At 43.0% G+C, this 24816-nt stretch overlaps 1 protein-coding gene across 3 annotated transcripts; it reads left to right on the forward strand.

Annotated features, from left to right (window-relative positions):
* The first annotated feature begins 93 nt into the window (after positions 1 to 93).
* CSTF1 (cleavage stimulation factor subunit 1) lies at positions 94 to 23243 on the forward strand. 3 transcript variants are annotated; one of them, XM_048496040.1, is made up of 8 exons: positions 95 to 1266; positions 2292 to 2474; positions 4047 to 4242; positions 5273 to 5550; positions 7905 to 8102; positions 10472 to 10862; positions 16894 to 16938; positions 22731 to 23243. In XM_048496040.1, exons 1-8 carry the CDS (start codon positions 1147 to 1149, stop codon positions 22988 to 22990), a joined length of 1671 nt encoding a protein of 556 aa, XP_048351997.1. In that variant the 5' UTR covers positions 95 to 1146; the 3' UTR covers positions 22991 to 23243. The 3 variants fall into 3 exon arrangements, with proteins under 3 accessions (XP_048351998.1, XP_048351997.1, XP_048351999.1); XM_048496041.1 differs by lacking the exon at positions 16894 to 16938 and having other exon boundaries at positions 94 to 1266; XM_048496042.1 differs by lacking the exons at positions 95 to 1266; positions 2292 to 2474 and adding an exon at positions 2800 to 2948.
* Positions 23244 to 24816: the final 1573 nt, after the last annotated feature.

Genomic DNA, 24816 nt, shown 5'->3' on the forward strand with positions numbered 1-24816 from the left:
GGCGGGGGAAGATTGTGGCTGTGGAGGGAGGTGGCAGAAGGTTGGCGCATGCGCAACTCTTGTGCATTATTTTCCGATAGGCTGGGTTGGCTGGTTGGTTTCATCCTAGCTCGCTTGCGGTTTTTAACGTTACGCCGATTGCGTACTGCCGCTGCGCGTGTAATCCGTTGCTGTGTATGCGTTCTGGGGGGTTTCTTGTTTACGCTATTCGCGTATCGCCCCATTTCGCTGCTGGTCCTAATAGTGGCGCGGAAGAGCAGCTTATTTTCCTCTTTAGACCCGTGGAGGGGTTCTGTCCAAGCTTGGGAAGCGGGCTCTAAACTTTCCCCTTTTCGGGGCCAAATGAAGCACCTTCTTGTATGAGGAAGGGGCCTTGTGTGTGGCACAGTAGCCAAGTCCTGTGGGACAGTGGAGGGACAGTAGGCTACCCCAAACTGAGTAGTGGCAGAGTAGTGGTCCACTGCACAGGTGTGGCAGAGTGAGCATGGTAGGCTAGTAGCATTTTTTGTTGTTGTCAAAGAGCATTAGACAGAATTGAGCACCAAAGATTGACATTGCAATAGGAAGGGTTTGATGTTGCAAAAGATTGATATTGCAATGGTAATCTTAAGAGCTATGAATGGTGTCTCCTTGCTTCTGCCCATGAGTTCAGTCAGAGCACTGTAAAAGCGATCTCTTGAACTGCCAGCAACTGTTAAGTTCTCAAGAAATGACATTGCCTCTGTTGCAAAGCAGTGGTGTTAGATTCTCAAAACATTATAAGCAGCAAGGACATTTGGCTACAGGCACAAGCTAGAACCAACTTGCAGTGAGTAGTCACTTTTGCCCCCCAGTCATGTGAAAGAATAACAAAACAGGCTAACTTTCCTTATTAAGAGTCATGGTGGATATTGTGCTCTCTGAATAAACTAGCAGTCAATAATTTTTGTCCGACAGTAAGCAACTGTTGATAGGCAACTTAGGAAGCCCACTATCCAAATGTTTTGGAAAGGCAGGATGAAAGGGCTGCAAGGTTAGGGACACAGGCAGCCATAGGAGTGAACTGTGATCCATTAAAAGAGATGTGGTAGAAGGCTGATTTCATGAGAACTGCAAGTGAGGAAAAGATTTCGAAGGAATAGATTAATAGTATTTCTTAAGAGAAGAATGTCGAATCACCACATGTCTCCAGCAGGTGATAGATGGCACTTCCCATGGGGGATGAATAATATGTGCTCCCCTACCAATGAACCTTGGCCAATGCGACTGCCATTTCTTGAGGCTGACGTGAGTAAAACTGCTCCTGGAGGGTGTGGGAGAGGGTTAATTTGGTACTGATGTGCAGATAGAGTAGGTAATACTTACGGCAGCTGTCTAGTTTGTTGGTACCAATTTTTCCCCACACCAACTATGGTTTCAATTCCGATCATACTTATGTGGGAGTATTGCTCTACACAGAACCTCCTTCCAGGTAAACATGTGTAGTATTGGGCTGCACCACAGCAATTTGGTGTACACTTAAACAAGAGTAAGACCTCTTGCATTAGATGCTTAGCTCTCAAAAAATGTCCCTAGGCTCTGGCTTTAAGTAAGGTTGCCAGGAAAAAAAACACCAGTCTTTAGGCATATCTGTTATTTATTTAGGGCAGGGGTCCCCAACGTAGTGCCTGTGAGCACCATGGCATCCTTTGCAACACTTGTCAAGTGTTTTCAGGAAGTGGTCAGTTAGGGCTTTTGCCCAATAAGGCTTATGATTGGTTATTGTAGATTTGATTGGCTGTGCAGTTTTGTTTTGGCAGCTGCCGCCACCACAGCACAAGCATCTGCCGAAGTAAAGCTGTGGCCATCATTTAGTGCAGGGGTCTGCAACCTGTGGCTCGCCAGGTGTTCATGGACTACAATGTAGTTCATGGACTGCAATGCTCGCAGGGGCTGGTGGGATTGGTAGTCCATGAACATTTGGAGAACCGCAGGTTGCAGACCCCTGATTTAGTGGCTGGCTTCGCCTCCTGCGGCAGCTGTTTTGCAGCAGCCGTTTTATCGCTGCAACCCAACCATTCCGGGCCAGACTTCAAAATGTCCCCCCAGGTTCATAAAGGTTGCTGACTCCCCTTTACTTAGGAAACATATAGTGCTTCTGTTTCTCTCTGAACAGTTCACAGCCCCATGCATGCCTGTCAGGCTCAAATCCTTTCTCAGCAGCCCTCCGACCACAATCTGCAAGGTTTTATTCCAGTAGCTGGGTTCCCCGAGGGCGCATGCGCGCAGTCATCCGCTGCGCGCCTCCCTGGCCAATCTGTTTTCTTTTCCAGCTGCGGCTGCAATCGATGTGTGCGGGCTCGATGCAGCAGCCTGTTCGGCGCAGCCTCCCTCGGTCCAGGTTGTTGCCGCCTCCTTCCGCCCCGCTCCCGCCGCCTTTGCACCCGCCGATCGATGCTCTCGGGCCTCCCGCAGCCATTTTAAGCGGGGAGAGACCGAGGCCGAAAGACGGGCTGGTGAGTATTTGGGTTGAGCGCGCCTCCTCCTAAGGCTTCGGTCTCCTCTTGCTGAGGAAGATGCGGAGCAAACGTGGGAAGCCGCGTGGATCCAGAGAGGAGCGTGGGCCACGTGGGAGATCTTTAAAGGCTGTTGCTAGGAAAACTGGATTGTGTGGACAGACTCATTCATTCACTGAGATGCCTAAACCTTTTACATTCGGGTCTAGTAGCACCCTGCAAACCAACAAGATGTGTAGGGTGTAAGCTTGCGAGAGTTAAACCATCCTTCGCCAGACTTTTGACTATCCAGAGCTCGTGTCGTGAAAATCTTATTGGTGTTTAAGGTGTTGCTGGACTTGGATCTCGCAGTTTGCTGTAGATCAATGCAGCTACTCTCTGAAACTGGTTGCATAGTAAACTTTTTAAATTCAGTTTCTGCTCATATGAACATAAGAGCCTTGATAAACCAGAACGGGATGCTCAATTAGTCTGGTAATGTAGTTCCATCAATGGCTAACAAATTACTTTTAAGAAGCTTGCAAGGAGTGTATGAGAGCCACAACCCTTTCTGGTTGTTTGGCTTCCTAGCAATTTACTTTGAGTTTTCAGGGCCTGGTACCCATTTATATGCTATCCATCAGTTAATCTATTACCCCTTCCGCACATGCAGAATAATGCACTTTCAGTCCACTTTCACAATGGCTTGAAAGTGGGGTGTTGTGTGGTTTCCAGGCTGTATGGCTGTGTTCTAGTGGCATTTTCTCCTGACGTTTTGCCTGCATCTGTGGCTGACTTGTTCAGAGGTTTGAAAGTAGATTTTGCTGTTCCACACAGCTGCAAAGTGCATTATTCTGCATGTGCGGAAGGGGCCTATGTGGCCCCTTTTCATTGTCATCCAAGCCACTAGCCATCACTATATCTTGCAAAATCCATAAGAAGTGCTGTATTCCTTTTTTTGACATTCATTTACTTCCCATACTTTTTATGAGTGAAATACTTTCCAAATGGTTCTTTTTGTGATTTTGTAGTTAACTAATTGTGATTTTGTGTTTTTTGTGATTTTGTGTTAACTAATTGAATACATTATCACAGTTATGTTTGTTACAATTGTTGCATATTATAGTACTGTATTTGATGCTTTTACCTATTTTGTTAAGTATAGTTTCTTAATTATTTTAAAATTATAATTAAAAAGATAAGACATGAGTACATAATCTGTAACTTTGAAGAATATATCAAAGTGAATTCAGTAGAAAAGATTAATCACAAACAGAAAACAATCATGGAACCAAGTTCTTCTGCACTGAAAATGCTCAAGTAAACTAGTCAGTTTGTGACTGTAGTTTGTCAATTTAAAATATTGGGGGTTGGTCCAAAGTTTTTCCTCCCACTGATGTATTAACTTGATCAGTTTATCTAGTGAGCAGCTGTTGCTAGTTAAATTGTGTGCAGATTTTTTTAAAAAATCATACTGTTTTTCCACATTATTTCATACTATTTCATTATCATGCTGAATCTGTGAAGTTATGTACATTGATTTGAATGTATATGCTGTCTTCCTATATTTGTATTCTTTTCTCTTTGTTTCAGACTACTGGAAGGCAACCTATGCTCACAATGTATAGACCAAAAGTAAGCCTAAAAGACAGGCAACAGCTTTACAAGCTCATCATTAGTCAGTTGTTGTATGATGGATACATTAACATTGCTAACGGTTTGATAAACGAGGTGAAGCCACAGTCTGTCTGTGCACCGTCTGAGCAGCTGTTACATCTTATTAAAGTGGGTAAGTTGTAATGCCAGCAGGAGTTTGGAATATTGCGCTTAAGACAAAATTTGTGGAACTGGTTTAATATTATTTACAGTTTGACAGCTGTCACAACTGGCATTTCAAGAATCAAAATATTTCTGTTTCGGGGCTTTCTGTATTACCACTTCACACACTCCAGAAATTATGCTGACTGAATAGCACCAATAATTGCTCCAGAATTAAAAGAAGAAAACAGAATAAATCTTTTTTTCCCAAACTCTTTGACACTGATCTACATCTGCAGTATTTACTGTTTCTAAGGCTTTTATAAGTTTTCAGCTAAATTGTACAGAACTCTTGGAGATGCTTTCAGTCTTCATCTCTCTAAATGAAAAGCATCTAATATGTGCAAAATCGGTTTCCTTCGATAATGTAGATCAGTGTTTGCCTACTCAGTAATTTTGTTTCTCTTCAGTTACTTGCACCAGCTCTTCAGTGATGTAAATTGAAAGGAAACGACAGCATAGGTAATACAGTGCAATCCAAATCAGAGTTACACCCTTTTAAATCCATCAGAGATCTGCAGGTCTGCTTTGGGTTGCTCTGTAACTTATCTTAAGGGGAGAGTTTGAGCTGCAACCTTATACACTGCCTCAGGCTGCAGTTCTAAGAGTACTCTTGAAGTCAGATGTATATACTGCTGGATTAACATTATAGCAGTCTATTGGTGCCAGGCTTCCAAAATAGGCTTGAAAGCATCTGCTTTTTTTGTTTTGTTTTGCTGGGAAGTCACAGCTGACTTACGGCAACACAGTAGGGATTTCAAGGCAAGAGACATACAGGGGTGGTTTACCATTGCCTGCCTCTTTGTCACGATCCTGGTATTTCCAAGAGGTCTCCCATCCAAATACTAGTCAGGACCGACCCAGCTTAGCTTATGATGAGATCAAGCGAGCCTGGGGCTATTAAGGTCGGGGCACTGCTGTTATTACCGTTCGTTAATGTCTTGCCTGTTCAAAGTTTAAATGTCTCTGCTTTAGGAAAATTCTTCTTCTTCTTCTTCCAGGAATGGAGAATGATGACAGTGCAGTGCAGTATGCCATTGGACGCTCTGACACAGTCGCTCCAGGTACAGGCATTGACTTGGAATTTGATGCAGATGTACAAACGATGTCCCCAGAGGCTTCTGAATACGAGACATGTTATGTCACATCTCACAAAGGACCGTGTCGTGTCGCTACGTATAGCAGAGATGGACAGCTAATAGCTACAGGATCTGCTGATGCGTCAATTAAAATACTTGATACGGAGAGAATGTTGGCAAAGAGTGCTATGCCTATTGAGGTAATGGTTGGAACAATAATACAAGAAAGCTTACATTTTAAAATTTTTGTCGAAGGCTTTCACGGCCAGATTCAACTGGTTGTGGTGGGTTTTCCGGGCTGTGTGGCCGTGGTCTGGTAGATCTTGTTCCTAACGTTTCGCCTGCATCTGCGGCTGGCATCTTCAGAGGTGTATCAGAGAGGGAAGTTTGTAACAGACACCTCTGAAGAGGCCAGCCACAGATGCAGGCGAAATGTTAGGAACAAGATCCACCAGACCACGGCCACACAGGCCGGAAAACCCACCACAACCAGTTTAAAATTTTTGTTTAATCTGATTGGGCTTAGCTTCATACTCCTTCCTCCACTTGAAAAATTTCCCAGTTGAGTTTTGCTTTCTGTCCATTGGTGCACCTTGGCCTCAGCTGTCTTAACAGTAGCCCAGATAAAGTCGTACAATCTCAAGGCTGACAAGGGCAAAGTTCTAACTGATCCAGAGAAGAAATTGTCGCATTGTCCCTCTGTAACCTTTCTGTTGTTTATGCACTTTCCTTTTGAGAACTCTGGTTGGATCTGGCCATTAGCGCCAAGGACAGAAACGTTCTGCAAATTTCACTACACTTCTTTTGAAAAATGAGTATGCTTCAGTCAAGCCAGTTCTTTCAGTTCGCTGTGTCTTAAGCATCTGATTTCCATTTCTTTGGCATGCAGCTGCCTCCTACACACCTACTTAGCTTTGTTCTCCATTCACTATGCTGTGTGCCTTGCGAGATTGTACGGGGCAGATTTTATAGGAGAACATGGAGTCTTTGCGCTTGTCTCCAGTTTCTTGGAAGCAAATGTATAATTATCTCTGAGAAAAGCTTTGTTTAGAGCAATGTGGTTTGATGGAGTATCTCGCTGCTAGTGTGTTTACTTAAGCGCTGTGTTCAGATTTGTGTAGCGTGCTCGTGTTATGGTAACCTGATTCTTAAGACGCAACGTTTTTATTGCTGAGGCACTGTCTTGATACAGCAGTATTTGGTGCCAGTGCCTGGTGGAACGCTCTTCCTTCAGCAATTAGGGCCCTGCGGGAGCTTGGGGAGTTCCGCAGGGCCTGTAAAACCGTGCTGTTCCACCGGGCTTTTGGGGAGGCTGGCCACTGAGTCTGCCCCTCTCTGTTGCCCTATATATCATCGGCTTATCTGAAAATCTGCCGGTTCCCTCCTGGGTTTTAGTACCCGACGTCATCCACCTTAATTATGGAAGGTGATTGCTGCTACTGTTTTTATTGTATTTATTGTTTTAATTGGGATTATTCTATTGTTTTAGTTGTAATATATTGTGTACAGTTGCCTGTAAATCGCCCTGAGCCCTTCGGGGGTATGGCGGTCTAATAAATCGAACTAATAATAATAATAATGTGCGGATGTTTCAGTGACTTGGAGCCATCACAGTTTTTCACAGATGGAAGGGATTTCTGCCAGCAGATCATTACTTTCTTGCCACCCATCTATACTCCAAAAGTACAGCGCAAGGAGGCAATCAATTAAAATGTATTTATTTACATTTTTATCTCCCATCTTTCTGTCTACACAAGGGCTGCCAAGGCAGCTAACAATTTAAAATGTGCATGAGAAAATACATTACAAAGTAATTGAATCAAACTCCCCTCCCAAGCAGACCTTTTTAAAAATAAACAGTTAAAATAGTATTAAAATAGTTAAAATAATACAAAACAAAAAACATGGGATAGAAACCAGCAATCACAGGGAAGGCCAAACAAAGCAAGTATTTACACCCCAGCAGAACATGGCAACAAACGCATCTCCCTAGGAAGACCGTTCTGGACCTATTGTGCCATGACAGAGGACACCCGCATAGCCTCCAAAGATGACCATAATGGTTTGCTACTCTTCCTTGTGCAGAAATCCTCTGGTATCCCAGCCAGTGGGCAGTGTCAAACTGTGCTTCAAATGTTATGTTCTTATGCTATACCGACATTCAGAGGCAATAACCTTGTGAACATTAGTACTAGGGGGCAATACTGGAAAAGATAGACCACTGATCTAACCTATCAGGACCTCTCTTACACTAACAAAACTACAGGCTTGCAAGATTTGAATGAATTCTGAACTCTTACAGTTTCAGTTCCCAGTTGAAGAATGGTTTAGTTAATTTCCGCCTAGGAGAGGCTTAAAGAGAATATACCAGAGCATTTCTTAAGCACTCCAAAAAGAGCTGTTTAACCTATGCTGCAAAGGGACTCAGTAGATCCCGCAGAGTAGCTGCGGCTTCCAGGGAGGTGGCTCTATTTAGGTAAAACTCTAATTCATGCTGTTCTTAGTCCTTACAGCCAAGATGCTACAGTTCTGGCACTATAATTATTTTTTTCAGGTCATGATGAATGAAACTGCACAGCAGAACATGGAGAACCACCCTGTTATCAGAACTCTTTACGATCATGTGGACGAGGTGACATGCTTAGCGTTTCATCCAACAGAACAGATCCTTGCTTCTGGATCGAGGGATTACACACTTAAATTGTTTGATTACTCAAAACCATCTGCTAAAAGAGCTTTCAAATATATCCAGGTTAGACACTTGGGCTATCATTTTAGACCACGGCATAGAAGTAGCTGGTTTTCACTTGGCAATACTTTTGTTTATTTCATTGACTATGTCTACAAGTGTTTGCAGTATCAACATCATCCTGGTGTTCAAGTAACCTCATTTCCACAGTTTTCGTAAAGAAATTAACTTAAATGTCTGTTAACTTGTATGCTCACAAGCAGTGGTGAAGTTCCAAGGGGGCAGGGGGGTGCACTGGGCACACGCCTGGGGGCGCGGAAATCACCCCCAGGCCCCTCCCCCCTCCGTGGCGCCCCCCACGCGCCCCCCCTTCCCACACTTCCCTTAGTTCCTTTCCTTTTTGAGAACTTTTTCAGGCTGCAAAAGGCCTGTTCTCAGTAAAAACCGCCTAAGGAACTACAGTTCCCATTAGCCTGTTTTTACTGAGAACAGGCCTTTTGCAGCCTGAAAAAGTTCTCAAACCCGGCGGCGCGTGGAAGGGAGGGCGAGGGCCATAAAATGCTAATCGGGTAATAATACTTGGGCCTAGCTAATGCCTGCTCACAAGTATGAGCTATTTAGTTTTCTGTTGCCTAAAGGCCAAATGTAGAAATAGTGTAGAATTTCATGTTGCTGCCTTGATGGGGAAAAGGGCTTGCTTAAGTCTATCTCTTCAAGATTTATCTTCTCAGATTTACCCCTACCTCATGTTGCTTTCCCATTCCTGGGGAGAAGTTATTTATTTTCAGAATTTACTTGCCAGCCCTTCAGAGAGCTGATTGTGTCCGCATCTTTCTCCTGCAGTAAGGAAAGCAGTTTGTAGATATCTGTTGAACTAGGGTTGCTGTGCCCACTTCTTGCTCTGAGGGCAGTGTGCCAAAACTATTTTGGATGAAAAAAGGAAAGGTTTCAAGGTTTTTAACACATCCTCCTGCGTAGCATCAAGGTTGGACCTAGCCTGCAGTTTTTGGAAAAAATGGAACTCAAGACTTCTGAAATGCACGTCCTACCCTGAAAACCTAGATCGGTTGTAGATTTGGTGGGCTTTAATCATCTCATTATATCTTTGGGTCGGGGGAAAAAATTGTTCTGAATCTCTTTGTTTTCCCCTAAAATGAATTACGGAGCTTTTAGCAGTTGCTTTGAAGCATGAATCTTTTTGCGAAGGGCTGAATGTGGTCTTTGGGAAAGGTACACAATGGGAAGTATTAGGTATGGCTGCCGTAACTTTTTAATCAATGTCCTTGTCTTCAAAACCTGCTCGCTGTGCTCCTTCCCCCCAGGCTGGTAGGCTGAGATGGGTGCCGTCGGTGCTCTTCCTCTCCTGGACAGTTGATCAAGCCGCTCTTCCTGCCCCCTGCTCTCTCCTCCCCACAGCCAGACAGTTGATCTGAGGGCTCTTGTTGGTACTCCCTCCCCCCGCTGCCTTGCAGCTTGTTCATGGGTCCAAAGATCTAGGTGGAAAGTTCCTTCTTATAAATAAAGTTCAGCCAGTCACCAGTCCTGCCTTCACAATGGTCCTGAGAGCCAGTGTGGTGTAGTGGACAAGAGAAGGTGGACTCTGATCTGGTGAACTGGATTTGTTTTCCCACTCCTCCACATGAAGCCTGCTGGGTGACCTTAGGCTAGTTACAGTTCTACAGAACTCTCGGTCCCACCTACCTCACAAGGTGTCTGCTGTGGCAAGAGAAAGGGAAGAACTGGGTATGAACTTTTCTTCTTCTTGGGTTTTACTGTTAGAACACTGGGGAATCACTGACCTAAGTAATATTGTATTGTCGAAGGCTTTCACGTAAGCCGATAGGTTAGAAGCCATTAAGCGGTGTATTTCATAGTAGCATTTTCTCCGATGTTACAGTTCTGTGGCTGGCATCTTAGATCCTCTGAAGATGCCAGCCACAGATGCAGGCGAAACGTCAGGAGAGAATGCTGCTAGAACACGGCCATACAGCCCGGAAACCACACAGCACCCCACTAAGTAATATTTATAGAAGCCTTTGGAACACATGAAATTAGACCACAATGAAACACAATGAATTGGCAATGAATTTACTGAATCTCACAAAATGGGTTTTTTTAAATCCTTACATGAATGCATTTATTTCCCGCAATACACATTGATAATTCGTATTCCATAATGATACATCTTGGAGCAATGTTGTGTCATAGCTAAAAATTCTTTTAAGGTAGACTTGGCCTAAAAGATTATAAAAGAAAATCCAGGTTTTTTAATCTGATTTTTTTAATCATTGATTTTTATACATCTTCAGTGGGAATGAATTTTTTCTGTACTTCGTACAGCAGCCAGCATAACATTTGACAATTCGATCTGGAGTAGTAGTAACAGTATGATGCCTGTTTTAACGCTTAATTGCCTATTTTCCAACTAACAGGAAGCAGAAATGCTACGTTCTATCTCTTTCCATCCTTCTGGAGACTTTATACTTGTTGGTACCCAGCATCCTACCTTGCGACTCTATGATGTCAATACTTTCCAGTGTTTCGTGTCTTGCAACCCTCAAGACCAGCACACCGATGCTATATGCTCAGTTAATTACAACGCAAGCGCTAACATGTATGTGACGGGAGGTAAAGACGGATGCATCAAACTATGGGATGGTGTTTCAAATCGCTGCATTACGACTTTTGAGAAGGCGCACGATGGAGCGGAAGTTTGTTCTGCCATCTTCTCCAAGAACTCCAAATATATCCTGTCAAGCGGAAAAGACTCCGTAGCGAAGCTATGGGAGATATCCACTGGAAGAACCCTGGTCAAATATACAGGTGAGTAGGAGTTAACCTCACCAAAAAAAAAAGTTCTTGAAAGATCCAAGTAACGCAGACTTTTTCTTTCATGCAGATTTATCTCTTGTTGCAGAGGTTCTTGCCTCTAACTAAATGTGCATTAATATTCCCTTTTGATCGCTATGGGGTTTGTGCTCTACACAAAAGTCTGGCTGCTCTTGATCTGAGTTTTTCAACTTCAGCATCCCAAAATTGGATGCTTATTGGGGGGTGGGGGTGGGGAGGTGGGCAGCACGCCTGTAAACCAATTTACATGCAGTACTGCAGTCTAAAACAGAAGAGTGGGCTTTGATGGTAAAAGATTGTTATGTAACCCAGCAGACCTTGGTTATTTGTTTGCTTTGGGTATCTTGCCGTTTATCCCTATCCGTTTTGTAAGATCGTCCGTCTGCCAGGGTTATTGGGGTTGGGAATCGTAAATAGTCTGCAAGTACTCTCTGTAAAGTTCACAATCGAGCTAAAATCTAGATGCTTTTCTTTTGTCCACGAGCAATAACTCCATGTGGAGTAATAACGTTTGCTCCTACAAGTAGGGAAAAAAATCTAAGGTATGGTCTGTTGCCCAGTAGCATGCGTGGTGTCTGCCATAACTCTTTATTTAGGCCAGGAAACATTCCTGGAAGGTCCTTGTGTTGATTTGCATCCCACCAATATCACTTGACCCGGACCTGGTCTCGCTTATAGCAGCATCCAAGTACAATTGTTCTATTTTTTTCTGTGTTGCCTCTCCCTTTACTGCCATTGTGAAATGCTAGTGCAGTAACAGGGGGTTCCAAAGGGCAAGGAAACTTATGGTTTGAATTTTCTTATCCAAAGAAACTACCGGTACTAGACAAATCTACCTAGTAATTTAAAACTAGTATATAACATGTTAGACCAGCAGGGTGTGCTCAAGTCTTCACATGTTGTTGTTGGAAGGAACTGTAGGTCAAAGGTGAACACATGGGAAGCTGCTTTAGTCTGAATTAGATTGTTGGTCCGTCAACGGACTGCCAAGGGCTCTCCAGGGCCTCTCGTAGAGAGGTCTTTCCCATCACTTACTGCCTGATCCTTTTTTTTTTTTTTGGGGGGGGGGGGGGGGATGCTGGGGATTGAACGTGCAGAGGCTTTGCAGAGGCTTTTCTGTTGAGCCTCAGCCCCTCCCTCAAGGTATTCCTTCATATCTGCCTATTGCATTTGGACCGTATCCTTTTGGGAAAGCATCTTGATTTTGAAAACATTCTTGGTCCTAATGAACTGCTCACCTGCCAAGCCAGTTTCACTGACATGTGGTTAGGTGAGTTGAAAAAATGCTCCTGACTGTCTTCTTTTAGGTTGGATCCTGACTGCTTTTTTTTTTTGCTGAATTTCACCCAGATCCCCTGATTTCTACAGCCTCCTGTACCACATGGCTTTTATCCATGTTGGTCCCATGATCCCCCTGCATAGTCTTCTTGATGAAGGAAGACTCTCTCCTCCCTTTTTCACCAGCAGAAAACCTTGTTGGATCCAATCTGGAAAGCAGCAAATATTTTCGTCTGGTTGAATGGCATATGTATGAAACGAAGGGACAAAATTCATTTAATAATACCTAGTGTTTGGTCCACAGTGCCGTGAGAACAGAATTTTCTCCATGTGTCGTGCACTGTGCTCCCAAACTGTTGTGTTCAGTTAGGGCTTCCAGCCCTGTGCCGGCAAATGCCAGAGTGGTGGCGACCGTGCCTGGGGAGGGTGGAGTTTTCCTTCTTGGATGTCATTAATGAACGATCAAATACATGAAAATCTTATCATTGTGGTTCTGTGCAGATTTACAGAATTAGATTCTAAATTTCAGAATCTGAGGAATGATGTCCCAGTGAATTTTGGGCGGTATAGTTTAGCACTTATGGCTGTTATCTGCTCAAGTGTTGGAAGTAATTTGCTACAGTTAACCCTTATCTGGAAGTATATGAACCCTGATAAGATTAACAACTGCATGTCTCAAAGGAAAAGGATTTCATAGTAATCACTGTGACTGTTTATGTAATCATACCTGCTACGTATTGAATACTTAGAGATTGATGGCATGGGGGTGCTGTGTGGTTTCCGGGCTGTATGGCCGTGTTCTAGCAGCATTCTCTCCTGACGTTTCGCCTACATCTGTGGCTGGCATCTTCAGAGGATCTGAAGCCGCACAGAAACCACACAGCACCCCAGTGATTCCAGCCGTGAAAGCCTTCGACAATACATTTATGGCATAGTTGGAGCACAGAGTAAATACATAGTGCTTCTCCTCAATTCTACCATAAGTTAAGTGAAGGTACATCTAAGTGAGGGCTGTCAATACAGTCTCCATGTCTTTAAGTACAGTTACATTTTGAAGACAACACAGATTTTTGCTCCTAGTACTGTGCAATTAAATGTTTCCTGCCAATGAACTATTCCTGATCGCTATCAAGTATGTCACAAGGGCCATTATGAATTCAAAAATATGATTGCATTTCTTTTTTTCTTTTTTTTAAGTCCACTTTCTGAAATTCATCCTGTTTTTTAACCCCTGGTCAAGATTATCATATGGGATTAAGAGGCTCTTTTTGGAACACTGCACCTTTAGCACAATGTAATACCACTTTCCCATTAGACTGATTCCAATGTTATTTTTTTTGCATTAGGATATTGCATCATGCACATTTTAAAAAAACATACAGCGGAACCTCGGATTTCGCCGATAATCCGTCCGGCGATTATCGGTAAAATCCGAAATCGGCGATTTCCGAAACTGCGTTGTTTGCGCATGCACAAACAGCGTAGCAAATTGCGTCATTTACGTTGGCGAAATCCGAGACATTCTAACAGCCAGCAGCAACCAGTGAAAACCAAAATCGGCGATTTCTGAAGGCGCCAATTTCCGAGGTTCCGCTGTATATGCTTACTTTTTTTGGGATCCATCTCCGTACACGTCTTTACTATTTTGTAATGTAATTAATTTATATCAGGTTTTCATTCATTACTATCATCGTTACATCTGAAATGAACCGTTTCCCTTCTTCAAGGACTCAGAGTTTCTGACCTTCAAACAGCCATAAATTTGTTATACTATCTCAATGTCTTTCTGCACATTTGCTCTTTGAGGTAATTGCTCTTTGTGTTACTAACGTCTGTCAAGGTAATGGAAAATGTTCATTATTATCATTTAAGAAAGCAATGTGCAAAGAGGAAGAGAAGAAGAAGAGTTCTGGATTTATATCCCCCCTTTCTCTCCTGTAGGAGACTCAAAGGGGCTTACAATCTCCTTGCCCTTCCCCCCTCACAACAAACACCCTGTGAGGTAGGTGGGGCTGAGAGAGCTCCGGGAAGCTGTGACTAGCCCAAGGTCACCCAGCTGGCGTGTGTGGGAGTGTACAGGCTAATCTGAATTCCCCAGATAAGCCTCCACAGCTCAGACGGCAGAGCAGGGAATCAAACCCAGTTCCTTCAGATCAGAGTGCACCTGCTCTTAACCTCCTACGCCACTGCTGCTCCTGTGAATAAACAGTGAATAAAAAGAATAAACAGTTATTAAGTTGAAGAAGCCCCGACTTAAATGTGTACAGCTGAACCCATGTTCTTTTCATGATTCTTTCTGTTGTTTTAAGGGGTACATCTAATACCTTTTTTCGCCCAAAATGAAATTAACTTGTGGAATTTACCATTGCTGAGTGGTGTTAATGTATCCACTAGTTTACATTACTTTAAAACCGGTTCTCAACCTGTGGGTCACAACCCCTTTGGGGGTCAAACGACCCTTTCACATGGGTCGCTTAGGACCATCGGAAAACACATATTTCCGATGGTCTTAGGAACCGAGACACAAATAATTTTATGGTTGGGTGTCACCACAACATGAGGAACTGTATTAAAGGGTCGTGACATTAGGAAGGTTGAGAACCACTGCTTTAAAAGGAGATAATTCTTGAAGGGTAGGTAGACACATCAACAGTGATTAGAACTGATCACTACTGATCGTGGAATTCCAAGTTCAGATGCAGCATATTTCTGAATTCCAGGTACCTGGGGCTATTTCAAGAAGGGTTCCTGCCCTCAAACCTTGCTGGGGAATTTCTCTGAAGCATCTCAGTGGTCACTGTGGAACCCATGGTGCGGAATTAAATTGGTATTTTTGTCTGATCCAGCAGAATATGTTAGATATATAATAAAAAGCAATCCCGTTTTCTTTAAAATGGCTACTTTGTAGATCCTGGTTGAATCCTAGCCCTCTGAGTATTTAAATAAGTCTATTGGTTGCAAAGTCTTTGGTATATACATATAGGGTCTAAACTTGGGTTATGAGATATCAAGTTCTGCTTCCAAACTCTTTAACAGATGGCGATTCCAGTAGAAATGTCACACTTGATTTATCTCCTTCACTTACATAGCAACTTTGCAAGTTCAGAAATATTTAGTGCTAACCCATGGATGCTTACTCAGAAGTAAGTGACACTGAGTTTGTTGGGGCTGTCCTAATAAGTATAGAAGTATAGGACTTGATTTTCACTGGCGTAATGTTTATACCAGAGAGTCTCCAACCACAGGTTCAGGAAACCCATGAGTGCCATGATTTGTTTTTTAATCTGCCACTTTAGGCACTTTAGTTTTCCTAAGGCAGGGGTCTGCAACCTGTGGCTCTCCAGATGCTCATGGACTACAGTTCCCATCAGCCCCTGCCAGCATGGCCAAGTGGCAAGGCTGATGGGAATTGTAGTCCATGAACATCTGGAGAGCCACAGGTTGCAGACCCCTGTCCTAAAGCATAATTACGTTACATTTTTGTCTAGGACAGGGGTGGGAATTATTTTTTCCATGGGGCCGCATAAGAAACAGAAAATATTGTGGAGGGCCGGGCCAAAAGGCAGGGGGGCGAGGCGCTTTTGAAAGCCCCGCAGAAGCCGGCAGCCAAGGCAACCGGCTTCTGCGGGGCTTTCAAAGACTCCTCGCTCCCCAGCAAGGCAGGGGGGCAAGGCGCTTTTGAAAGCCCCGCAGAAGCCGGCAGCCAAGGCAACGGCGGGGGGCCAGTCAGGGTCATCCAGCAGGCCGGATGTGGCCCGCGGGCCGTATAATGCCCAGGTCTGGTCTAGAACATTAGTAATGGTTACAGTATTTCAAGTTTTTACTTTGGAAGGAGGCAGAGATGGGGTTTGAGGTTCTGCAGGATATGACAAAAAGAGGTAACGACGTTTTATGCCAATAAAAAGGTGGATGATGATGGTGGTGAGGTAACAACGTCAACCAAGAAAGGTTGAACAATCATCCCTTTTTTAAAAAATCCATATGCTTCTGTTAAATGTTTATTCCCTGTTAGGTTCTGATAATTGATGGTGCAGTTTGACCTTTAGGCTTGCTTTTTATTCCTTCTAAATGTATGAAAACATACATAGTAATAAAATAGGTGAAAGGAGTATCCTCTTCACCTCTCGGTCCTAAGTTTCCGTTGACCAAAACTGAAACTAGTTTATCATCACACATCTTTGTAGCCAACACAGATCCCAACCAAAACTTGCAAAGAACTAAATATTTTGCTTTCTTTCTCCCCGCTCCCGAGAGGATATGACCAGAGAACGTTCTCCTTTTAGTTAATTTGATTACTATGAGCAGACTTTTCAAACAATGTCTTTTAAAAGTCGCTAACTGTGAGTAAATCCTACTTATGTCATTCATGATGCATTGAGGTTTGAAAGACTCCATTGCTCTCATGCCTGGCTAGAAGTAAAGAAAAATTAAAAGTTAGACTTGAAGAGACACAGGGTGATGTGACTTCATCCTTTAAAAAACAGTCTTCCTAAGGGTATCAAAGCAAGATTAGCCCCCTTGCAAAAAGGTGACAACTGAATGGATGAAATATATTTGTTCATTGCTTCAGCCAGTGGGTTTGCTGAGATCCTAGCAAACAATTTGTCATACTTTGATGAAAATCCATTAGTATTTTGCTACTCGTAAGTTGTCTTAACGGTCTGCCTTACTTTCTGTACTGTCATTAGTTGGTTCAACCTATTCCTTTCCTCGTCTGAAATTTTAGGAATCTGGACGTTAGAAAGAAAGGCATCAACCTCTTTTTCTTGGGGTGAGTCAGACCTGTATAATTGTGAATAATATATAACCAGTACTGGCAAAATTCAGTCCATTTCCATTCCTGTCCCACCCCAGTGTGAGGTCTCAGGGCAGGTAACTTTTTAGATAAAGAAAGGACAATAACCGATTCTAAAAAGTAAAGTATATACAGTGTTATCCTGCTCCTGTTTAACCTTGGCTATGAAAGGTGAGCCAAACAAAGTTTGCCACGAAATGACTGAAAGTTCCAGGCAGTCACTAAAGTTAATGCTACATAGGGCAGATCTGAGTAGCTTAGCCTTGGGCACTTTTCGCGCAGGTGGAATATGCACTTTCAGTCCACTTCCACAGTTGTTTGCGAGTGGATTTTGCTATTTCGCACAGTAAAATCCTGTTGCAAAGTGCTTTATTCTGCATGTGCAAAAGGGCCCATTGAGATTTCACTTACATGAGAGTTGCTAGTTCTGTGTTGACCGACGGGTTGAAAATATTTAAGTGCCCCTGTTGATTGACAGGTGACAATATTCAACTTCATAAAGGCAGTCTGAGTGCTGTACACAGGTCAAAAACTCAATTGGCGGGAATTGCGGAAAATATTATCCAGCCGTGCCTGAAGTTGGGAGAGCAGCTTCTTGCTCAACAAGCTTCCAAAAAGGATCACTAAAAATACATCCAGTGACGTGCTAGGTTTTTTATTTTATTTTATTGATTGTGTTTGCACAGGAAAAGAAGTGTGGACTCAATCACCCTGGACTAGCAAGAGCCCTTCTCCCATCTGTTTTTGACCAACCAGTCCGTGTGAGTCTTGCTGGCTGTTTTTTGTCCCAAGAACACGGTCTGTTTTGGCAGGAGTGAAAACTGACCCTGTGACACCTCAGATTGGTTCTGTGTTTGGAATGGCAGCTGCCAGTTGGAAAGGAATTCAAGGCATTTCTTTTTCCTTCTGGAAAGTGGATGGCAGCCTCATCGGGCATGGAGCCTTTGTAGATGAGTCAGAGCTCCTCTTTAGCCATTCACCACCCTGAGTAGCTTTGTATGAGACTTTGCATATGTGACGGCAGCCAAGGGGAAAAAAAGGATTTTACTTGCCAATGCCACAAGTTTTAGCAAAATTTTATGTCATAACCGGTCAGCTTTGGCGCAAGTCAAGTGCCGTGCATGTTCCAATCCTCTCCCTTCTGTCTCGTTCAGCACTGGCCACGTGTGAAATCGGTGCATTTGTACTAACAAAACTGTTACAGAAGTCAGCTTAGGGGCAATTGTCTTGATGGCTGACATCAACCTGCTGTTTTGTCACAATAGCTGGCCAAAGCAGTGGGAAAATGTGTTCCAAAGAGGTAGGGAATTCAGCAGATTCCATGGAATCCATGGGTACACCATTCTAATTGTCTCACCACCCCAGTGGTAACATCTACACGTAAAGATTTCTGTCTCCTGATTTTACCATGACAGTGGGGGTCTTTTACAAACACTGATTATCATTATCATGCTTTATAATTTGATTGGGGAAATGTGCAAAATCACCCTTTTCGCCCTCTAGTACAAATCTTCAGACTTTTTACTGGAATAATTCCTTTCCAAGTTTTTTTAAAAAAACTTTACTCTGAACGCAGGTTGCCGTCTTCAATCTTTGAAACAAAGTAAGGCAAATCAACAGGTATTTGTGTTCACCTTTTGAAGATCTAATTCTGTAGCAATCAGGCTGTGATTAGATCAGTAAAATAGTTATTTCAATACCAGGGCAGCTGATCCGAGATAACCTAATTCTACTACTATGTTATAATGGAAATAGTAGTGCTGAGTTGGGGAGCCCTGGGTACTGACCCCTTCTTAATGACACAGCTAATTGAGTGGTCTTGGAAAAGCTGCTCTGTTTCAGCCAAACTCACCTTGTTGAGCTGTGACAGCCATTGGTGAAAGAAGGGAATGCAAATATGAGAATTCCAATTTGACAGTGACGTAGCCAGAGTGTTTTACATGGCCTATCACAAGAGCACCTGCTTGATCCATGATTTTTGGAAAAAGGAAAAAAAAACATGATTTGATAGAGAATATCAAATATTTCCTTAGGACATAATCAGCAAGTTAAAGCTACGAAGTCTATGTTGAAATTTCATAGGAAAACATTTTACGCCTTGTTACCTACATCACTTTAGGTCTAAGATCAGTAACTTCACTGAAGTACCTCCTTTTTCATCCCCCAGTATGGTCTAGAGGAATTTCTGTTTATTATAGGAGGGGGGATATGCCGCAAATTATCAGTATTGATACTAGCTGCTTTTGCACAAAGAAATCTTCATTGAAAACAATTCAAATTAGCCTACTAGAATTACAATTCTACTCCAGCTAGTATTGGCAAAAGCAAAAGGTCATTTTCCTAACCTCAAGCCTTTTTGAAATGTTTGTCATTACTTGTGAGCCAATTTCCATTCACTCATGAAATCTCCTTGTTCTGACTCCCAAGTTCCTGAAATCTACTCTTTGATCGCTGTCCTGTTTGTATTGGGACCACTGTGGACAATGACTCGCCATGCATTGGTCAGTTTTCTTTCTAGGATCAAGCTCAGGGGAAGCCCGTTCCGTCATATGGCAGAAGAAGTTGGCTATAGATGGCAGCGATTGGTCAACACTTAATGATATCACAGATCTTTCTAGGCATGTGAGGTCACAAATGCGCTGTTTCCCCAGAGCAGGTTTTCAGCTTCTAAAGGTCTGAATGGGTTGTGGAGGAAAAATAAAACGCTGAACAGACTTTCAAATGCATGAACATAAAAGTGGTGTTTTCAGTAAGGTGTTTTGGGTTTTTTTTTAAAAGGATGGGGCAGAGATGGATAGCCCATAAACATGGAACGTGTGGCAAACTGAAACAGGAAATCAGTATTTAGTTTGGGGGCAAGTATATTTGTTGTTTTCACTGTGAAGGTGGGGGAAAACCAGTTTACCTCACAGTGGAAAAGTTGCGCCGACTTGCTTTTAGGTATCACATCCCCTTGGGGGGATCTTGGCTTTCTCTCCCAAGTGTGTCACTATCCTTTGTCCAACTTCCTTTTAATTTTTCAGTTTCTGTTTCATTTTTAGAACTCCTTTTCCTATTAGTGCAAGTCTGTTCTCAAGCTTTGGGTTTCAAATTCTGTAATTCTACATTAAGTGAGATCTCTGTGAGCAAAATCATATTGAATATATATCTTCACATATAAACCAGGAGTATCATTTCATCAATAGACTTTAAAGTATTTAATTTGCAGGTATGAGCTCATTGTAAAAGTAATAACCTGGAATGAACGAAGGAATTTTAGCAGTACCCCTAATTTATTCTTCTCTCAGCTATTCCAACAATAACAGCCCCAATGTCCCCTCCCATTTCAAACATGGTCCCTTTTTAAGGGTCATAGAAAGGGCAATGTAAAAGGTGGAAATTTCTTGGGTTTTTGGTTGTAGGCAAGATTGTGTGGCATTTTTGTTGTAGTGAGAGGATCACTACTGATGAAAGACAAACTCTTGTTCTTCAGTTCTTTCACAAGGTTGGTGAGTCTATTACAGATGATCTTCCCTCGAAGGTATATGAATCTAAATTGCCATTTATTGATGCCAATGGCTGCTCTATCAATGACTTTGTCAGAACCTGTAAGGAGAGGCTGACTTGGACTATTGACACAGTAGCTTATTGGCATCCATGTTCTCTCTATGTATTGGACCTCCCTTTTTTGTGAGTACTGAAACGTACAATAATATCAGTACAGGTGGCGAAAGACTTGCGGCAAATCTGACAAAACTTGGCAGAAAGGCCATTTCGAGGACAGTGTTGGTGGCAAAGATGGCATTTCTCTGCTGTCGTTTTATCTGTGTGGGATCTTTCCACAGAACTGCTCTCACCTCAATAATGTTCCCCCAACCCCTGCCTGGTGTAATAACTTTTACTCAACTGTGTTGGTCCTGGTTGCATTATTTTCAGATGATCTACCATCCTTGAACGATATGTAGGAAGCTCAGGGCCTTATCTGCATCAGATGGTGAAAACCAGATGGGAGAGGCTGCTAGTAATGGAAATTGTTGAATAGGATTGTTGGCTGGCTGGCTTGGGGTCGGGGGGGGGGGGGGGGTCTAGAAATCAGCAGGTGAAGCTTTTAAAAATAAGCATGTGTATACATTTAAATCAAGTAGGTTTGTTAAGGTTTTGTGGCTGACCAAAAAGTTAGCCATTGGGTGTAAGAACTCTGTAACACAGTGAGGAAATTTGAATTCCTTTAGATTCTGAACCCAGGTCCCATTTTTAAAAGCTATTTCTTGATACTGCCAGCCTTGACGCTTGACCGGCCATTCCTATATATATATATATATTATTTGCCATTTTATGAAAGATGGTTGAACAGAACTCTTGGCTTTCTGGGATATTTTCACTTTTCTGTCCAGCTTCTAATCTGGGTACAGGACCCAAGACTGCCTTCATAGACTTAGTGGGCAATTTGTGTTGATCCTAGTAGATCTCTCAACAGCCTTTAAGACTACCAGTCAAGTCTTCTTGGATCCTGTGTGAAACGGCCCCGCCCAGTTCATTTGCTTGTGACCAGAAATTGTGAAGACAGGCAGGTATAGGCCAATCTTACGGAGGTGAATTATAGACTGCCTAGTTTTCATTCTATTTCACTGTTTTCCGATCTACATATGAGGCTGTTGAGAGATCAGGTATAGTAAATGGAACGAGGCGCGAACAACATGTCGATAGCACCAACTCAGTTTTTGTTGTCCGTTGAATCAAGGAACTTTGGTATTGGTACTGAGGAATGAGAATAATTGGTGAAAGGAGTTTTGAATACTGAGTCCCAGTGAGATGAAAGGGATAGCGATTGCTGATCCCTGTGTTCTGGAAAAATGGAAAAGCATTCATTGGTTTATTGGGCCTGCCCTCTTTTAATCATTTTGCAGTTGGTGGGAAGGTGTCTTGAACCTGGCCTTTGTCCTAGACAGGTCAGGCATGCGTTGAGGACAAGACATCATAATGTCACTTGGCATCTGGTCCATCAGCTGCTTCCTGATCTGGGAATCAATGATCTAGCAGTCCTACTACTGTATCACGAGGGGTCGATTTAATGTATATGGGTTACCCATTCAGGAGCTTTCAGAAATGACAGACTGCAGCAGCCTACCTCCTCTGTTGTGGAGAAATGAAACATAGGCTACTGCACAACCACCCCAGCTGCCTATTAGCTTCTAGGTCAGGGGTCTGCAACCTGCGGTTCTCCAGATGTTCATGGACTACAAATCCCATCAGCCCCATCCCATCATCATGCTGGCAGTGGCTGATGGGAATTGTAGTCCATGAACATCTGGAGAGCCGCAGGCTGCAGACCCCTAGGTTATAATTTGAAATATTGGTGCAGTCTTTTTGATGTCCTAAATGGCTCTCGTCCTGTTCCCATTAAGAAGCCAACCTGTCTACATGCTCTCAGGCACCGTTCATTTATATGAACGTTGAGAGCAAAGCAACTTCTGCAATGGACCCTGAGCTGTGGACATTTGTCTGAGCTGATCTGTGCAAGCATTTAGCAAAATTGGAAAGCCTTGCCTTTTTATTTTTATTTTATTGGATTTCTTTCTCATTCCCGACCAGAGTCGGACTTAGGGCAGCTTACAAGGAATGACCTTGCAGATTTCACCCCATTAGCACGCCACTGCTAATTAGGGGAACTTTGAATTGTATTGGAATCTGAACCTTAGCAATGTGAGGCTCACTAGAATATGACGAAGTGTTGATATTTTTGCTTCGAAGCTGTTTTAATGGCATGACCTATGTTGGTGCATCTGCAGGAGCTGGTCTAAGTGGACGTCAGGTTCATAGGACCCAGGCAGTCTTCAACCACACTGAAGATTACGTCCTTCTTCCCGATGAAAGAACCATTAGCCTCTGCTGCTGGGACTCAAGAACAGCAGAACGAAGGAATCTCCTTTCCTTGGGGCATAACAGCATCGTCCGCTGCATAGTTCATTCTCCCACCAATCCTGGTTTCATGACGTGCAGCGATGACTACAGGGCTCGGTTTTGGTACCGAAGGTCAACCACGGACTGAAGCTGCATTAGTTAAATAGCTGCCTGGGTTTTATGGCATTTTTTCCTACAAAAATTATTTTTCTTTTTTTTTACTTTGAATTTAAACAGTTTGGACTAAATTTTCTATAACAAAAAAGGCAAAAAAAATTCCTTGTTTGTACTTTCTGGTCATCTGGCCACGAAGTAGATTTTTCCGTCATTCTTTTGGACTTTTTAACAACTTGTTGTTCTTAAAATGTTGCAGATCAATTAAACTGAAAGTTCTGATTAAATCTTGAGCTTTGAATGCTATGTTAATTTTCTTGTAATTTGCTCCCACCCTCATTCTGCATATTCATTTACTTCCCACCATTCTCCACCGAGGGGGCCAAGTGGATTCCGTCCCTTTCTCCTCCTCCCATTGAATCCTTACAGCAACCCTGTTAAGCAGACTAGACTGAGAAGGTAAGAAAAGACCAAGGACAACCGGCAGGCTGTTATGGAAGTAGGGATTCAATCCTGGATCTCTCAGACTGCAGTACAAAAACGGATATAGATATATCTTGAAAATAAACCCCATGAAGACACGTACAATACCTCTGACATTCTTCAGCAAGTTTGCACAGATCCTGTCATGCAAAACCCAGAAGTCTTTGTCTGGAACACAATTCAAATTACGTTTTCGTTGTACTGACACACCTAAATATAGCTCTCAGGATTGTTGTAGATCAGTGGTTCCCAGCTTTTTCTCTTACCCCTTGGCAATCCATTTCCCTAAAATTCTATCCACAGATTAGTAAACCCGTTACGTAATTTTTTCCCATACTCCCAAACGTGTACCCCGGTTTGGGAACCACTGCTACAGAGCTTGCATTTTCTCTAATTTTGTGGTAATCCAAACGATAAGATGTTGGGTGTCGAGAACTCATTATAAATGAATTATTCTGAGTGCTTGATGTCTTAAGCACAAGCTCAGGCTGAATGAACAAATGCACAGTTTATTAAACAATATTATAGCAGGTAAGTAAAAAGGGGAGTTAATGCAGAGCAAAACAAACCGAGAAAGAAGTCAGGCTGATCTCTGAAGTGATTCCAGTACCTTACTTAGTCTCTGTGTGTTTAAAATGCCATCTAGTTGCAACCGGCTTATGGTAACCAGTAAGGTTTTCAAAGCAAGAAACTCACAGATGGTTTGCCATCGCCTTCCTCTGCAGAGTGATCCTGGTATTCCTTGGTGGTTTCCCATCCAAGTACTAAACCAGGGCCAACTTGGTTTAGCTTCTGAGATCTTGATCCTCTTTGATCTGAGATTGCAAATGCCTTAACAGACCAGGTGATCGGGAGCAACAGCCGCAGAAGGCCATTGCGTTCACATCCTACATGTGAGCTCCCAAAGGCACCTGGTGGGCCACTGCGAGTAGCAGAGAGCTGGACTAGATGGACTTTGGTCTGATCCAGCTGGCTTGTTCTTATGTTCTTATCAGATTAGGTCAGGCTTAAGTTACTTAGCCCCTTCTTCATTTCAATACATCATCCAAGTAGGCCAGACTTGCCTCACTTGGAGCAAAACGCCACCTCGCTGCAGCTTAGCAGAATGTACACAAGGCCTCAGAGTTTTCCTCGAGGCTTCCTGGCCACTTATTCTTTAGCCTTAGGCCTAGGATCGTGACAGCTGGCAGTGGCGGTCACAAAGTCCAAGTGGTGGAATAGACTGCTCTGTCAGACGGTTACGTGGACAAATCCCATTTTGGAATCCTCCCTTACATTAACACTTTCCCTGCAAATTGAAAATCAGGATAGGAAACTAGTTTTCTATTTGCGTGTGTAATCCAGCAGAATCCTGGCTACACAGAGTTGCAGAATTGG

This window comes from Sphaerodactylus townsendi, linkage group LG05 (assembly GCF_021028975.2).
Source record: "Sphaerodactylus townsendi isolate TG3544 linkage group LG05, MPM_Stown_v2.3, whole genome shotgun sequence".
Classification (NCBI taxonomy): Eukaryota; Metazoa; Chordata; class Lepidosauria; order Squamata; family Sphaerodactylidae; genus Sphaerodactylus; species Sphaerodactylus townsendi.

Coding starts and splice junctions, on each gene's coding strand:
- CSTF1 (XM_048496040.1), top strand. CDS start 1,147: ATGTCGAATCACCACATGTCTCCAGCAGGTGATAGATGGCACTTCCCA. Junction 1,267..2,291: donor TGCCATTTCTTGAGGCTGAC/GTGAGTAAAACT, acceptor TTTCTTTTCCAG/CTGCGGCTGCAATCGATGTG. Junction 2,475..4,046: donor CGAGGCCGAAAGACGGGCTG/GTGAGTATTTGG, acceptor TCTTTGTTTCAG/ACTACTGGAAGGCAACCTAT.